Raw genomic sequence first — 17,933 nt, 5'->3', positions numbered from 1 at the left:
CTCTGCGCCTACTTCTGCCACCCAATTAAACAACAATGCCCCCTCATTCTGTATTTGTGCTTTTTATACAGAACAATGAGGTGTAATTAAGGCACAACATTTTCACCCTGACCAGGCTTTAATCAAGGGGCTGATGGTTAATTCAGTGACCTGAATTTGTGCTAATAAATGAGGTACACTAACTGGAGCAAAAATAGCTATAACCATGATGCTATGTGAACTGCCATCACTATTCTACCACATCCTTCATAAAACTTCTTAAATGTTTATATTATTTGTTGTGTCATGGTGACACAACAAATAATATAAACATTTAAGCAAACCTGACTCTGACTGATGCTTTTATTTTGAAATTTGCCTCGCCATATTTCCGGGCTAGGCCTGATTTTCCCAGAGAAACTTGACGCAGCTCAGCTAGACTAGGCGGAGCTGAGGCTCCCTGCCTCTGCCTCCCTTCCCCCATCCCGCTGTATCTGAAAGCAAAGGAGCCTCGACACCATCTGAGGAGGTTTTTCACCTCCTTGACGAGAGAGGGAGGCTCTTTGCTTTTCAGGACTCACAGATTTCCACATTCAGTGGCATGGAGAGAGCTAAAGACACTGGGACAGTGAGGAAGAAAGATAGGGAAAAAGGCAAACGCAAAAAGGGAAAGGAGGGGTTGAGGGAGCCAAAAAAAGCGCCTCTTGCTTTTAACAAGGCTCACAGGAGAGAGAGGGGGGGGGGTCTCTTTGCTTTGGGAATCAGTGTTCAAGGCTAGAGAAATGTAGACTGTTGCACCAGCAAAGAGAAAACACCTGTAATTTATAAGCAAGTCTCAACTGTTATTTTATCCCCTAACTACAGTGTGTCTTAATACCTGAGTGTGTGTAGGTGTGTGTGTATCAAAGAGACTCAGATGAAGAAGAGGACAGAGTGGGATGGATTCAACAAACAGTTCTGATAACTGATTGTTTGGGAGGTTGGGGATTTAGATTGAGCACTCCACCTGTGGGGGAGCTTGCTTGCAGTGAGGCAAATCAAACACACCCTGGCACAGAGGGGTGGGGGTGGGGGGAGATGGATGTTACAGGTTTGAGGAAATCATCTACAGAAGCAGACAAGTGATCATGCACGAGAAGCAGTTGGTCGGCCATATGCTGCCGCACTGTGCCCTGAATGTGTATGAGAATGTGTTTGTATGCATGAGCCACAGTGTGGGTGTGTTAAGTGTGTGTGGGGGTATTCTATGTTTGTGGATACCCCTGCAAACACTGCATACTTTTGGTCCAAGGCTTTTTTTATGGTTCGGGCCCCAAAGTTCCAGTGAAGCATACAATGATAACTGGTCACAACAGTGTGTTTCCAAATGTCCAACATCCAAATTTTGGTTTTCCCAGTTTGTTGTGGAAGAATTTAACTGATCTGCACAGAGTCCTGACCTCAACCCAGTCTGACACCTTTGGGATGAATTGGAATGCCGCCTACAAGCCAGGCCTTATCACAAAACATCAGTGGCTGACCTCACTAATGTTCTTGTGTCTGAAAAGCAGTGGTGAACAGAGTACTCAGATCTTCTACTTCAGCAGTTCATTTTTGCTCTTCCATAACATTCAGAGACTTGTGATAGATGAATTGGGAAAGCCATGGTCAAACTCAAAGCAGCAGGGTCACACACATCCTGTCTTACAGTCCCTAGTATGAGTCAGACTCCTACATCTCTAAGAACTCAACTATGTCTTTCATTAGATCCTTGTGGTCTCAACACCCACATTTTTCAAACTCAACATCTCCAGTTTGTATTGCAGGTTTTCAGTTACAAACTTGTAGTTTCCAAGCAAACCTGGAAAGCCAAGATGACAGTATCGTGATTATTTTCTCAGACTTTAGAAAGCTCCTCCTGACAGTATACAACTGTTCACAGGCTAGAAAGTACTTCCCATGAAAACTGCTCCTCAAGCTATGAGACTTTTTTGTCTTATTTTTTGGTTGAAATATGCTCTAATTCGTATCTTAATTGGGGAGGTGCTGTCAAAAGCTTCTCAGAGTCATTGAACAGCCTGACAGCAGTTCAGAGATGACTCCTTTTACAGCTTCTGAACAAGCTTCATCCTTCTAACCAATCAGAGAAAGCCAAAGTCAAGGGAAGAAGCTCATGACTGCCAACCCATATGAGAACACGCTTCTGGGCTACTACTCCTCTTGCGACTTCAGTGCTAATGGATTTCCAGAATTTGACATGCTGTAGCTTTCATGTACACAATCAACAAACTGCCCCTTTAAGCAGTAATACAAGAGTGTAAAAATACTCCACCACAAGTAAAAGTCCTGCATGTAAAACTGACCAAGTTTTATCTAATAAATGCACTAAAAGTATCAAAAGTAAAAATGTTAGAAATAGTAGACATTTGAAGAAGTCACCATGGATTCTAGAAAACTGCAGTGGATATTTTTCACTATTTCACCATTTTTTTCACACATCTAGTGGAAGAAAATAAGTAGCATAACTGGTTAATTAGGAATAGTATTGTCAGATTAATCAACAAAACAATAATTCAAAACAATCTTATATTTTGTATATAAATTTGTGTAGGAGTAATATCTGCCTCTGTAGACCAGTGGAGTAGAGGTATGAAATAGCAGTACTTGAGTAGATGGAGAAACAGTGGAATCTGTTACAGCACCATAATAAAGCCCATGGTTTTAGAATGACATGTCCTACAACCACATGGCCATACACAGTGTGTTAATGTGTGCATATGTTTTGGATATGACACTGTGCGTGTGTTCATGATGCATACAGTGAGAAGTGTGTGTGTGCGTGTGCAGACAGGGGTGAGGGGTGTGTGGGTGTGGTCAGCTGGCACTCACAGCGTCTCGGTGATCTGGTCAGGTCCAGCTTTCTCACTGCATGTGGAGAGAAGAATCTGTCACTCCTCTTTCCCTCCCTCCATCTTCCTCCCTCTCCTCTCGTAAATGTATTTCTCTCACTCAAGTGTGTTTGCAGTTAATTCCATGTCGAGCTAGAACTCTTGAGATCAGCCATGTGTGTAGTGCCGGTTACATTGAATCTGTCTTACTCAGTCATTCAGAGGTAAACATGCCAAGCTGCTAGTTGCTGATTACCAAGCCTTCTGTGAGCTCTTTAACTGTAGAAGAAGCAGGAAGCAAGGACGACCAATCACAGTGTGGGATTATTCTGACTGGTGAGTTAAGAATGTGTAGTGGAGGGCTAACTCATTGAGGGGGGTCAAACTGTGGCCTTAACAGATTTGAATTTATGTTAGCTCTATAAAACCATGTGAAACACACTGTAATATATCCTCTCCAAGCTAAGCTTTAGTAACAGTAGTTAGAAAATCACTTTTAAAGTAACATTAATGTGTGTGTGTGGGAGGGGTTAGGGCTATGTAAACAATGAAATCCATCAGCACATAATGTTTAGTGCATGGTAATACACAAACTATTCACAGGGCTAGTTAGTGAATTATCGTAGCTAGTGAGCCAGCTCCTAACATGTTGGCAAGCTGGGAACATGCTAGTGCTAGTCAGTCACAGTAGGTCTCTGGGCTTGCTGCTTTTAATATTAATGAATTAAACTTTTAATTTGTTACTGGAGAAGAGTGTTATTAATTCTTTCAAACCTAACACTACAGGGTCTAGCTTTATTTATTTTTTCTACATTGTATGGCACTGTATCTGTTTACTCCTTTTAGTATATATCATAGGCTATGTGATGCTTGCACTACGGTTTATCTGCTAGAATTTGAAATCAAATTCAGTGGGTCTGAACAATGTTGAAGGCTAAGGAGGTTAAAGACATCTGGATTAGTCTTTGCCTTCTTATAACCTACTTAAATTAATGAGGACATCTTCTTACAGCTTAAAAAACAGAAAATATACAAATATTCATATACATGTATCCAACCACGCAGGATAATTTGCAGGCAAATGATTCCATGTGGGTCAAAAAATCCAATAATTATGTAAGAATTAAATGAACTCTGTGAAATTCCTTTGCTGTACCAACTCAGCAACTGTCAGATGCCTGTTTATGCATCCTGCAGTGCTGAGGCAGAGGTTATAAGACTGTGCTTACTACTGTGCTAACACATCCCACCTCCAAAACTTCTGCTATCTGCTAATGAGTGGTAAAGAGTCACTCACCAGAGCACTGCAGTGCTACCTGTGACTCAACTGCTCAATAAGCATATTTGGAGACATAATGAAGTAAGTAAATCAATATTACAAAGCCTCTGGGTTACATGGCAGTTATAATACATTATTTGAGCCTTGCAAAGATAATCATGTTATCTTCAGCATTAGCTAAAAGGCTGACTGAACTATGGAGACTAATGTTACATGCCTTTCATTTTGTTTTCATATTAACTTCAGTAGAACTTTCAGAATAGTACATTTGCCCCTAAGAACACTTAAGCATCATAGTTATGACTGAGTTGCAGAATTATGCAAAATGTAACAACACCACCCTATACTTTACTGATCATGTTCAAAGATACAGAGATATTTCAAATTGTGACTAGAGACCTATCATTCATGTCAAGAAAACAAGGCAGCAGAAGGACCAGTGCTCAAACTGTCAAAGTGTCTACCCTTTCTGAGGGATCAACATTGAGACTCAGATACCAGCCAGAGGAAAAACTCCTGTCTGACTCAGGGTCAGTTAAATGCAAAGCTGCTATGCTCCCATGTTAAGAAGCACCCTCTTTTATTTCAGCCACTGTGTTAAAAATTAGTTTCTATCTTTGGCTCTCTAACATCATCCAAGGATGAATGTATGGATGGGCAGATGCATGACTTCATGGATGAATGGACAGTGTCAACATAAGAAGAAATACATGTACAAAATATGAACTGACAGATGGATGAATACTTCACAGACACAAAGACTGAATAGATGATACCACGCGACTTCACACAATCCATCTCTAGTTATTAAAAGTCAGGAAACAACATTTTGACTGCATCTTGCTTCCTTCATATAGAATATAAAGAAAGGAAAGACAGTTTTTAGTTGTTGGGAAGATAATGAGGTATGCGATGAAGAGACATGGTTTTCAGCTAGAACAGTTACTGGGATTTTCATTCAAATATACAAGATACACAGAAAAACATTTTAAAGGTGAAAAGGAAACTTATTTCATTAAAAGAAGCTTAAAAAGTGTGTCAAATCACATAATGTTGTTGCAGCACCATCTTAGATTATGTTCAAATAGTTTATTTTATCATGTTTCAGCCCTTGATATTATTTCATTTTTGTAGCCTCCAAACACCTTATCTTAGAAACCACCAAACTTTGTAGTTTGAAAGATTAACATTTTCCTATTGCCTATTGATTTTCTATAAGGGCCTATGTTTGGAAAATCAAAATTCTTAAACAATAGTGATATTGAAGCTGTTTTTTGTACCCATATCATAGCAATCAGTATTTTTAGCTCAATCTTTAGAAATTCTGTGCCAATATTTGATGTCTATCATTGATGGACATGGGACCAGAAAGGTATGTGGGGTAGCTAGGAGGCACATGAAGATGTATATGGAAATAATGTATGGTCATTTAGTGCCCTGCTGAGCTGTATGATCAAACACCAGACACTTTTAGCTTAGGTTGGATATTTTCTTTAGTGGCAATGCAAAGCACACTCCAGTTTGTTAAAGGTTAGTGCACACCCAGTGTCAATTACCTGTCAGCCTCACTAGAACTAGTATTAACTAAATTAATGTGTCAGGTCAGAATTTGTAGTGATGTGGACCTGCTGGACCACAGGTCAGAGGTCAGTACTTACTTGATGTAGTAGGGCACATTGTTTGGGGAGATGCCCTGCTCGAAGGGGCTCTCTACAGATCCTGTTGAGACAGAGAAACAGGAAAGACAACAAGAGTTCACACTCTGTAGGCTATTAGACTTTTCACACACACATTTTACTGCAGGATCAACACCCTATAGGTCTAACAAAAGCATGCCCATCCAGGAAATGTGCAATTATCAAAACATTACATGTAATAAAAAGCAGCAGAAAAACAAGAGATACTGTAAATTATCTTGTTTATTATGCCCACAAGGGTTGGCACACCAACTACTAAGCTGACTGTGCTTTCTGGGAACTGTCAGTTGGAAATCATCTCTAACAAATCAGATTGTTTGGCTCCAACTACCCGCTGTATAAGCTTTATTGTGCCTGTGGGTAAAATACGCTACAGTTAAAAACAGTGCATTGTGGGACAAATGCCAGAACACATGCGGTGCATATTAACGTAACAGTAAGATATGAAGAACATTCTCACTGTTCTCACAATATCAGTCTACATGATCATTATCAGGTCATCTTTATTAGAACCCCATCACCATCTCTGTCTGTCCTGCTATATCTATTATATTTCCATTATCAAGCCAGATGGAACATTTATATACGGACAAATGTGACTGAACAGTGTCTCATCCCCAGAGACATTTTATTATACAAGACCTATTTCAATCTGTGTTTCCCCCTTGATTTCATGATATTTTATGTTTGTAAGTAACTACCATGTTTTTAACAATTACAGACATTTGTGTCTGTGTCCGTCTCATTTTTGCGTCTTTCTTTCTTGTTTTTTTTTTTTTTTTTTTTTAACAAGCACCCCTGTGGCACAAGAGTGGTGTTGTGATCTTTTGTTATCTGTAGTCTTCTAATTACTCTGCAGATGAGCTGTAATTAAACTAAAGAGCAATTTGACGAGTGGCTCCAGGTGGAAATCTTTAGATATCATTTTTTACATCATTAATCTGTGATAATAAAAGTATTCTATGAGTTACTTTTTGTCCTTTGTCCTTTTCCTTTTAATACCACTGATTTCTGCATTACCTTTGTCCTACTTTTTCCCCTACGCTTTGCATTCCTGTCATTTTTCTTTTTTGATTTTGGACCAGTGTTGACAAAAGTATGTTTCTCATTTCAGGCTGGCGACCATGGATTTTGTCAGCTAAAATGACAATGGGAAGCAGCTTTAGCTAGTCAGCAAACTATTAGGTCAGTGAGCTGGTTGAAAATTCTGTCTCCATCAGTTTTACAATGAGAACTCTGTAAAAGGGTCTTTAATGTGCACTTTAAGGCTGTGTAACAGCTGTGATATCCTGCTGAGGCTAAAGCAGCATGTTTCTGGCAAACATTCAACCTCACCACTAGATGATCCATGCAGAAGAGGCATGATTCTTGTACTGTGGGGGCAGCTAATTAACCCTAGTATAATGGTACAGTATGACAAGAAAATTTTATTTAACAAATCAGTCAAATGTGTTTAATGTGTATCTCAAGTTATTTTGGCTGGTGTTGCTGGACTGTTGTTGCTGTACACTAAGCCTCGTCTAAACCACGCATTAGGTGCTCCAGTCCTGAATGAAGCTTCTTCTAGTGTAACCTGTGATGGTTTTGTAAAGGCTAAAAAAGAAAGACACCAAATAGCAAATAGTGAATTCTCCTTTGGAAATAAAAGATAGATTCAACTGTGTTTTCTAATGGTAAATTTTGAGACTGAAGAGGCTGGAGAGAATCATCCAGACCACGTGTACATCTGTTTCAATCAATGAGGGACTTAAATCCATATGCTTTCATCCACATGTAATTGTGATAGGGATGAGAGCCTTAGAACATAATGGGGTCATATGGGAATCCACTGATAAAACTAAAAAAACAAGTTTCACAAACAGATCGATACACCATCATGGCTCCATGAGCAGCCAAATGAGTCACAGTCTTTATAAACTCTCCCTCTCATCACTTATCCACTTAGTCAGTGACCTGTTGACAGTCAACCACTCTGTCACTCTCTCCCACTAACACGTCACTTATTGAGCGCTGCTGAGTGAGCTGCTGCCACGAGTTGGCTGCCTCATTTTGTCTAACACAGTTTGTCTAATCTCTCCCTTACACAAACACACAGCCACTGCTCACCTCTTGAGTATCTTGTCAGCTGTCAACAGGCTGACGTGTGCAGGTAGGTGTGCATGCACATTTGTAAGTGTGAGCTTTTTTTTTTTTTTTACTCACCATGCAGAAGGCCAAAGTCCCTGTGAGCGTCTGTCAGCTGCTTTAGATGTTCGGTGATGGAGATCTGACAGAAGAAAACAGAAAGAAACGCATTTAGATAAATAAATAAACAGACAGAGAAATCAAGACCCCAATTCTTCTTAAAGATATAAAGTGCTTTGGAAAGTAATGATGGGAATGCACAGAGGAGTGATTTTTATTTATCTCTCTGTGAACAGTGACAAATGATGTACTCACTGCAAAGAAAGAGCAGTAGATACAAAGGTGGGCAGATGGAGGGAGAGGGAGGGGTGGAGACACAAAGACAAGCATGGAAGACATAATTGAATTTGTAGTGGAGGAATTAGAGAGGATGCAGTCTCCAGTGAGGCTCCTTCAGCTTTGAATGAGCTATCTAGATGGAGTTGAGATAATTGTGCCACATCAGCACGACTCTGTAGGTGCACAGAGAGGCTGAGCTCAGCCAGGTGAGGCCACGCACACACACACACACACACACACACCACACACACACACACACACTTGTCTCTTGGCTCACACATTCCCTTCTAAACTGCTAAAAGTCTTAGCAGGTCACTGTTTTTGTTGGCACTGATTTTACAATATCATATACTTTATGTTAAATTACTGCATCACTGGCATAAAAATATCATTCTTCCTTTATTTTCATCTTTTTACATTATGTGAAGCACTGAACGTACTAACAAAGACTTGTCTGATGTGAAAACACACAGAGAACAACATAGTCACTTTCACAATACAGGGAAAGTGATCTTTGTATACCTGTATTCACACAGGTGTGTAGTTATGAAATAGCTATGTTTTAGTTAAGTATTTCATGGCAACAATAAACCAGTCCTAGCAACTTAGGCCCATTCTGACGAACTATTAACCACATAACCAAACAATTTAGCAATGATAAACTCTGGGCAATGTAACAGCTCATATACGCAAGAATAACACTAAAAATTACACTGGGAAACACACATCATCTACAACACATTAAATCTCATAATGACAATAAACAGGTCCATAATCCAGTGAACATATGCAAATCTGTTAGACTGTTAGATCATCATCCACGCCTAGGAGGATCAAATTAGTCATAAAAAATAAAGGTGGACATTCAAAATATTAGAAGAAATTGAAGCATGGAACGTCACTAATGAACAGTGTACTGACCTTTGCTGCATTTAGTTCTGAATGTGAACTTCTCATTAAAATTCAATTAGTCAAACATTTCAGTTTTTCAAACTAATGGGCTTCATTCTTCTTGAGCTTTGGCTAAAAACAAATAAAACTGCATTAAACTGATAGGATTTTGTATTTAATTTGTAATTACTAAACATTTTAGTTACAGGTGTACTCAGTTTTTTCATATTTATACACACATGCAGGCTTGCAAACACCTGATGAAGACAGCTTGACCAAAACATAGATATTCAATAAATTTACCATATCCAATCTGTTTCATCCAGATGGTTAAAGAGTCATGAGGATTCTGGAAATAGCTTTAGATCAGTGGTAAGTGTTTTTAAATGATCTTGAGAGATATTAAACCACTGCTTAAGCACCAGTGCTGTGAATGGCTGAATAACAGTAAGAGATAAATGTGTTCAAGACTTTACACTCTGTTAAGTTACTGCTGTTGCATGGCAGAAAAAGGGCGTTCATGTTACAAAGTAATCCACTTGCAAATCTGATTTGTCGATGCAGCACGCTGCTGGATGATGCCACATTGTGTAGTAGCAAAAGTTGAAGCTGCTTCAACTTTTTTTGGCTGTGGTTTTTGGTTCAGTGCCTGTGTTAGCATCCCTGCTGCGCTGAGTGAGCGGCTCCATTCAAATGAATGAGAGGACTTTGTTTTTTCAAGCAGGGCTCAACTCAGTCTGAACATGGCCTAAGACAGAGACAAATTGTAAAGCACTTTGGATAAAAGTGCGACATAACTGAAGTCCATTCCATTCTCTTTCCATCAGCAGTGGCAAATTAATTTGCCTCCTATCAACTTCAAGAAATCTCACCCAGAGGAATTGTTGGGCATGTTGTCATTCATGCTGGTGTGAGCTAACGTCAGCCATAATTCAAAACCAAAAAATGCAATTCATTCAATATTCAAACGGATCGACAAATGCTCACACAACCTTAGAGGATGATGAATGCCAGAATGCCCCAAATCACTAAGACTGAACCAACTCTATGTTAATCATTTATCAGACAAAAATATCTCTATTACTGTTTATCAAACAATTTCATTTTATCAAACTTTCTGAAAATCATTTGCCTTTCTAATCTGATGTATAATTCATATAAAAAACCAGCTGATGCTTGCAGGCAGGAGTTCAGTGTGGGGCAGAGACTTGCCAGCTAGCTGTGTTCTGAACGTCACTGTGTGTCTGTAATCACTGATGCCTCCTGACACAATGTTCAATGATCTAATGTTCCCAGGCAACACACGCAGCTTACTTCGGCATGGGGAGCTTTGGCAGACGCTGATTAGTGACAGATTTTTCTTCCAGGAAGTAAAAAAAAGAAAAAGAAAAAAAAAAGAAGCGAATAAATCAACTTTCTTTGATAGAAGTCTTGAAGCTGAGGGACTGAGATGGGTTATTATCCAGTCTGAGTGGACAGATTGGTTGATTAACCATCCAGCCTTTCATCCACAGACCAAATGAGAAAGCCACTGATGACACATTGTCAGGGGAGTGTGTGCGTATGCGTGTTTGTGTGTGTGTGATTCATTGTATGAGATGAAGAACAGATGAAGATGAAGTGATGACCAGTCCTTTTTTTTTTGCCTTCGATGTGACATGAAACCAAACGATAACATTACCTTCAAGTCCACCTCACCCAATCCATTTCTGCCTGAGTTGTTTTTCCCCGTATCCATGGTAACCTAATTAGAATTGTACAAACGAGAGGAGTGGGGTTGTTGAGGAGGAATTTGTTGCAATTACTCAGAGTGCAATGTGTCCCCGTGCCGGCCAATCAGTTTTGACCTTTTAGGCACGAAAGAACACTGTGAACTGACTAAAGTGACCTGAATGTGCAGGTACCGCGCGCACGCACACACACAGAATAGCACAAGCACTCACCTAAAATTTAAGCCACATTAACTAAAGCAGACAACATGGAAGCACAAGCACTGGATGCAGTCACATTAGCAGGCATTCGCTCGAGCACACATACGCACAGACTTCCACCACCCAGCTATTAAAAGTGATGCCAAAATTCCTGGGCAAACATGTCGCTCCCAATAAACCACCTGCAATGGAAACTGACTTCTCAAAAACTGGCAGTTAAATCCTTTTCTTTGTCCAAACAAAACACTAATTTTGCTTCTAAGAAATGACCATTTTATATCCGCTCATGCATAGCAGAGTAAGCAGGGAGAATAATCCTTTTCTGGGTAAAAATGAGAGAAGTCACAATGTCTCTTACCAAAACTTGTGTTTATCAAACTGCTAAAAGCGGAGGATCAAAGTAAAAATGCTTCACATTTGCTTCTACTTGCAAACTAAAGAATAAAACCTATTCTTCACATTTATTTTGACTTAAAATGCTCTTAAGTTTAAGAGAACTCCAGAGGGTGTTTGTGTGGATTCATTTCAACATAAATATAGGCCCTAGATTCACCTCAAAATCTAAAATTTTTATTCATATAACCACAGATCAGATCTCACTGTCCATACATCAGTTCAGCTGGAAAAGGTGTGTGTAAGTGTATGTGTCTGTGTGTGTGTTTGTGTGCGTCCACAGCATCTGGTCAGGTGCTAACTTCAGAGAGACTGGCCGTCTGGTCCCGTCACCGTGGTGTCACCGCGGTGCCCATCTCCAACCGGGACTCCTCAGCATTAGTTGGTTTCTTTGGCAGCTGATTGGCTCTATCTGTCACCCCCGTTAACAATCACCAGCTGACTTCCAGCATGGCTGCTGCTGGGTTTATTGAGACTGATAGAGGCACAACCTGTGCTGCCTCTAGACTGTGATGCTCTGCATTTAACAAGTTTGGAGGGTGGTGTTTTGTTTTTTAGTTTTTCAAAAAACAAAAACACAAGAACACTAATTTTTATGCTCTAAAAAAATATTTCTAAATATTTTTATTGGATTTGGGAATGTTTAAACTCCAGCAACCCCTGATGATGCTGGAAAAAAAATACAATGACACAACAAGTACATCTATAATAGTTCAAGTCAATGTGTGTGCGCACGAGTGTGTACCTGGAGCAGTCTCCATCGCGTTTTGAGATCCTCAATGCGTTCCAGGTTGCTAGGCGACAGCTGGATGTCAGGTGGACCAAAAGTGGATGCCAACTGGTTCATGTGAGTTACATCGTCTTTAATCGGAGCGATCTCTTCCTGGAACTCCTGCGAGAAAAAAAAACAAAAAAAAACCAAAACACACACACACACACACACACACACACACACACACACACACACAGAAAAATAAAATCTCAGGTATCAGGTATTTTCTGTCTTGTTATGTGCACATCTGTGCCTTAAAAGGTGCTTTTAACACAAATGAATCATTTTGAAATCATTTTTAGTGCTTGGAACATTTACTATGAACAAATATCTAAACAAGACAAAGTTTGAGAGTCTTTGGCACAAAGCAGGTTTGCTTTATGGAGCAAAACACAACAAGGGCTCTGTTCTTTCACTTAAACTGAAGTTCTGGCATGCTAGAGAGGGTGAAAGGCTTCATGGTTAATAAATTATTTCCAACATTCATTCCTCAGGAAGTTAAAGAGAAAACAAATACAGAGAAAAAATGTCATAAGGGCCTTATTAGGTTTAGGATAATAGTGTGTTTACTAGAATTTCCCTGCACAATAATAATTGTAGACTACAGTGTACCTAAAAGTCTTTTGTGGTTGTTTTTTTCTTCTTCTTCTTGTCTTTTTGATTATTTAACAGCATGACTTGAGAATGCATTACCTCTCAGTCAAGTATCAGAGAATTGGGAAGGCTGCATCTGACAAAAAGTTATCCTTTTTGAAACAAATATTGTGTCTCACCCCATTTTTATCCCAGTCACAAATTTAAGTAACTACTGAAAATCTCCAGTTGTACTGAATACAGTGTTTGTTTTATATGCTGCCTCTCCAGTGTGTTTTCTAGAACCAGGAGTACATCTATAGCAACTAAAATGTAATAAAACATGAAAATAAAAATGATAGTAAGTTAGTAGTAAGATAGTTGTTTTACATAATGAGTAACTGCTGTCTGCTGCCTCCCCTCTTTAAGCAAACACAGGAATGTGGCTTCACCCTAGGCATTTTGGTTCAGTAACATGGACCTCATTACCGCCCTGTGGCTTTGTATTCCCCTAAGCTGCCTCCTGTTGTGCAGGAGATGCCAGCTGTTTGCGAGCTGATGCTGCCACAGCTATCTTAATTGAAAAGTCAGAGTTCATAGGCTCCATAATGTTTCTTTATGTTGTTTAGCATATTCTGAACACTTTTACCACCCAGCATTCTGTCCAGCTCTAATACTTAAGTTCATATTGTTCCACTTTAAAGGTCCCATCTTGTAGAGAGTGAGATCTCCTTGTCTTTTATTTATCATAAAGCAGGTCTAGGTGCCATATGAACATGTGAGAGCATCAAAACGCTCAATCCACAGAAAAACACACATAGCCTGTATTCAGAAACTGTGCCTCTAATTGGGCTGTCAGGACTTCTGTAACTTTGTGATGTCACTGCCCTCAGCTAATTCCCCAGCAATGCCCACCTGAACCCACCATCCAACCTTCTTTTTTGTTGTTTTAACTTTATTTCCAACACAACACCAAGTGGTCACTCCATTGGATGTCAGGAAATCAATATATTATTGCACAACCTTTCCAAGGATAGGGCCAGTCAGGCTCAGAGGTATCATCTGTATACTTTAAATCCATCTCCCACTGAGTGAATTGATAAGCTAGTTATACATGATTGCAAAACAATGGTTCATACAGTTGCAAAACCTGGGCCTGATTTGTTGCTGACTTCTGCTTGTGATGGGTCAGTGGTGAAATATATCTTTCAGGTTAAGCTGTCACCAGTGAAAGAGGTGTTGTTGAGGTGCATGCCTTCCCGCCTGGAACATCTGCTCAACAAGCTAGGTTATGTGCTCAGACAAGTGCCTGTATTTTGGCTGAGGGCCAGTCTGCCACCATCTATACTGATTCAAGATACAGCCTGTAATAGTACTGCAATGTGAAAACCAATTCGACATCCAGCTCTTTCATCCAACTCTTTGAAAGCCATTCCCTTGCCTTCTCAAATGGCTATTGTAAAATGTGCTGCTCATCCCAGTGATACTGATTCTGTTTCTTGTTGTTAAAGTGGGTTGAAGTGTTCCCCAGAAGAAAAGATGCCACAACAGAGATAAATGTCGGAGGAAAGAAATATTTCCCAGATCTGGCCTTCTGCAGGGGATTAATAGTGATAAAGGGGCACTTGTCACCTCTTGTGTCACCACTACCACTAGAAACCAATAGAATGATCATCAGCATTCTCAGCCACGGGATTACTTATTTGGAGCAAATACACCACAGTGTAACAATTGTTCAGATGTATACTGGCGCAAAATTGAAAGCAAGCATCATTTAATCTGACCTTGACTCTGTCGATGTGCTCTGGCAGTGAGTCGATCAGCAGGTCTCCCACAGGTTCCCACGCCTCCTTTACCATCTCCGCCTGCCTCAGCTGTCCGTCCAGCAGGTCTTCCGCTTCCTGGAGTTCCATCAGCCGATCCAGAGCCAGCTCCAGCCTCCGCTGCCAGTCGGCTGAGTCGGCATTGAGCCGGTCCCACTTGGTAACCACGTTGTCTGCTTCCTTGCGCAGGACTCGCCCCACGTTCTGAGCACGCTCTTCTGGGCTGATATCTGGAGGGATATGGGAAAAAAATTGTCCTAAGATCTGAGAAAAATATCTGGTGACAACAGGGACAGCACATATAAATGTATCCTCAAATCATGGTACACATCACCTTTTACTCCACTCTTCAATTCAATTCAATTTTATATATAGAGCACCATATCACAACAAAAGTCATCTCAAGGCATTGTTCATATAGAGCAGGTCTAGACCATACTCTTTAAAATAGGTATTTACAGAGAACCAACAGTTCCCACCATGAGCAACACTAGGTGACAGTGGCAAGGAGAAACTTCCTTTAAGAGGCAGAAACCTCGAGCAGAACCGGACTCTGGGTGAGTGGCCATCTGCCTCGACCAAATGAATGATCAGTCAGTTTTCAGACTGATATCAATATGTGAAAGTGCTTGACATTGATTGCTGCAATGTCCTTTTGTGGTGGTTTGGAAACCTGAATCTGGCCAATAAGAATAAGCTTCAATCAGTTTGTTAGAGTGGCCAGTAAAGTTACAGGAGTAAATCAAGCTCAGCTTTTTGATCTTTACGAGAGGGAGTTTGAGCTTCTACCTTCAGGTAGAAAATACAGAGTTCTATCTCATAGGACTAAAAGACTCAAAGACTCTTTTGTTTGCACTGCACTCAGTGGGCTGAATTTGTACAGATGATAGTGCTAAGCAGTTTTTTCTCCCCACACTCTGCAACTTGGACTTTTGTCTTCATATGTAGTGATCTTGCATTGTATTTGTTCCATTGTTCTGAGTAGTATACTGTCTTTTTATGTTGTATTTATGACAGAATGAATGTGTTTTTTAACACCTGTCTAATTTCCCCTAGTTGGATAATAAATCATGACACCATTTGTTTCCCATTGGCAGAAAATAGTGTATTTTTGTCTACGTCCATCTAGTTGCAAATAGTTGTGTTAGAAAATAGGCTTTTAGGAAATGTACATTTCCACACAACTAAGCCACTTCTGATTAATCTGTGTTCTAATAAAACTCTAAACTATATTTGTTTATAATAAAACAGTGAGGAAGGAATGAATAAACTTAATTCTATTCTAGGCTAAAATTCAAGTTGGAATAAGAACTAACAGTCACATCATGAATATCATTATATAAAAGAAGAAGAGTTCCTGCAGTTGCATATTTCTATTGGAAATAATAAACAAACCACTACAGCATCTTTCAATGTCCTGTCCTCACCTGTGCCAGTTCTGCCTCTCCTCAGTGGCAATTTAAGATTTGTCCATCTGAGTTTAAAAACCTGTTACCTCTTTTAAAGCAACCAAAAGCACAAGCAGTAGCAATGACAGTGAAGACCAGCTCCTGAGAGACCGTCTCACTTATATGTCAAACCACTTAGGCTGTTTGTGGAGACATACCATAGGCTCTCTTTTAGGAAAGCAAGCTGAATTTAAACCAAGCAAAATGTCACACACTCAAAAGCACTGTGTCAGTTCTTGCTTTTTAGTTGTCGGATTCGAAGGTCAAATTGCAGAGACAGAATGACTTTCTAAGAGGAAATAGTGCTTGTTTCCCCCCGGTGCAGCAGTGATTAGCAGTTGGAGTTCACTCTTTCTTTTTGTGCTCTCTGAGTGTGTTTGAGCTGGCAGTTGAATAGGTTTAATGGGCCACGGCTAAAGTTCAGCTTTTTTCTATGAGCCTGGTAACTAGGCTGCTGCCATGGGGCAGAAGGTGCTACGGGGAAGTCTGTGTATGTGTGCTTGTTACCAGGCTGTTACTAGGGTCCAGAGTTCACTATGTGCAGGAGACAGGTTTATTCAATTCACATATTTTCCTTTTGTGTAGCACTTCAAAAGTTAAGGCCGATCATGGTGCTGCTGTGGCTGAAAATGTCATTGATTAATGAACTATTTCCTCTATTTACATTCCAGTTTCTGCATGTAGATCACAGGTACACAGTAACTTCAAATGTCAAATGTGTAAAATCTTTGTATTTACACCAAGAGAATGCTGATGTTCTTAATCCATCCAGCAAGCATGAAAAGCATCAAACTGCAGGGGACCAGATGTTTGTGTGTAAGTGTGTGTGACAGTAGGGTACCTCTCTGCTCAGGTGATGGTGTCTCTCTGGGCAGTTCAGACAGAAAGACTCCTACATCGTCCAGAGCCTTGGTCACAACCGGCTCCTTAGCTCTCAGGTCCCTCCTGAAGCCCTGTGAAAACACACACACAAACACATACACACAACAAATTTAATTGCGCTTATCAGCAGTGTTTTTATTGTTTTGATTTTGTGTTACAGGGACATTTCTTTCTCTATTGTCTCTCATACCAGGTAAACCTCACGCAAGATGAAGTTTATCAGGCATGTGTTTTTCAGTTTGTTTTATTATGATATATTCTCTTGTTTCTTTTTTCTAGAAACATTATTTAATTATATCATGAAACTTTTTCATTAATCAAAATCTTGTTATATCACACATTTTTCCTTATTAGACAAAATCAACACAGGTCACATGAAAAACTTTTCTAATTTTATTTCAGTTTTATTTCATACTTTGGATGTGAGAGGCCACTGAACTAAAATTCTCAGTGCACCACCATTCCTACCATCATTATGCCCTCTGCTCACAACCACATCCACACACAATACTGGTGTATAGGTGCAAAAAACAATACAAGAGCAGCTCACAGCCATTATAAAAATATCCAACCCCATACCTGAAGTGATCATGTTATATCATTGCTCTGGGCTCAAGTTTCTTTAAGCATGAACTTTTTCCTCGTTTTACCAACATATGGAAGTTTCTTGTTATAATAATATACCAACTTCTCATGTTTTAATGAGAAAAATCTGTCGTAAAAACCCAATAAAAACCCACTTTCCTTGCAGTTTATCACTTAACGCGTGTGCTCATGCTGCAGCTGCTGGCAGTCACACCTTTAGTTTCCTGGTCCAAGGCACTGGTTACAGACAGACAGCCATTTCCCCCTCTCCAGAGGTACTGTAATACCCACAGATTGGTGTGAATTTTCTCTCTTGTATGTGGTTCATTAGCAGACTCAGTCAATAGCAG

At 39.9% G+C, this 17,933-nt stretch overlaps 1 protein-coding gene across 7 annotated transcripts in view; it reads right to left on the bottom strand.

The window, feature by feature from the left end:
- The window catches only part of dmd (dystrophin), a 286,719-nt gene that overhangs the window by 40,806 nt on the left and 227,980 nt on the right, over nt 1-17,933 (bottom strand). For 5 of the 7 annotated variants that reach the window (XM_051065871.1, XM_051065869.1, XM_051065870.1 and 2 more), the window contains 6 exons: nt 16,958-17,069; nt 14,630-14,898; nt 12,246-12,392; nt 8,025-8,088; nt 5,784-5,844; nt 2,848-2,883 (listed from right to left, as the gene is read on the bottom strand). In XM_051065871.1, coding sequence (XP_050921828.1) covers nt 2,848-2,883; nt 5,784-5,844; nt 8,025-8,088; nt 12,246-12,392; nt 14,630-14,898; nt 16,958-17,069 — 689 coding nt within the window. The remainder of the gene's footprint in view (nt 1-2,847; nt 2,884-5,783; nt 5,845-8,024; nt 8,089-12,245; nt 12,393-14,629; nt 14,899-16,957; nt 17,070-17,933) is intronic. The other 2 variants (XM_018671655.2, XM_051065872.1) reach the window with 1 other exon arrangement.

Source organism: Lates calcarifer, linkage group LG7_2, assembly GCF_001640805.2.
Source record: "Lates calcarifer isolate ASB-BC8 linkage group LG7_2, TLL_Latcal_v3, whole genome shotgun sequence".
NCBI lineage: Eukaryota > Metazoa > Chordata > Actinopteri > Centropomidae > Lates > Lates calcarifer.
Note: the sequence above shows the minus strand (reverse complement) of the source record. Positions and strands in the feature narration are given on the sequence as shown.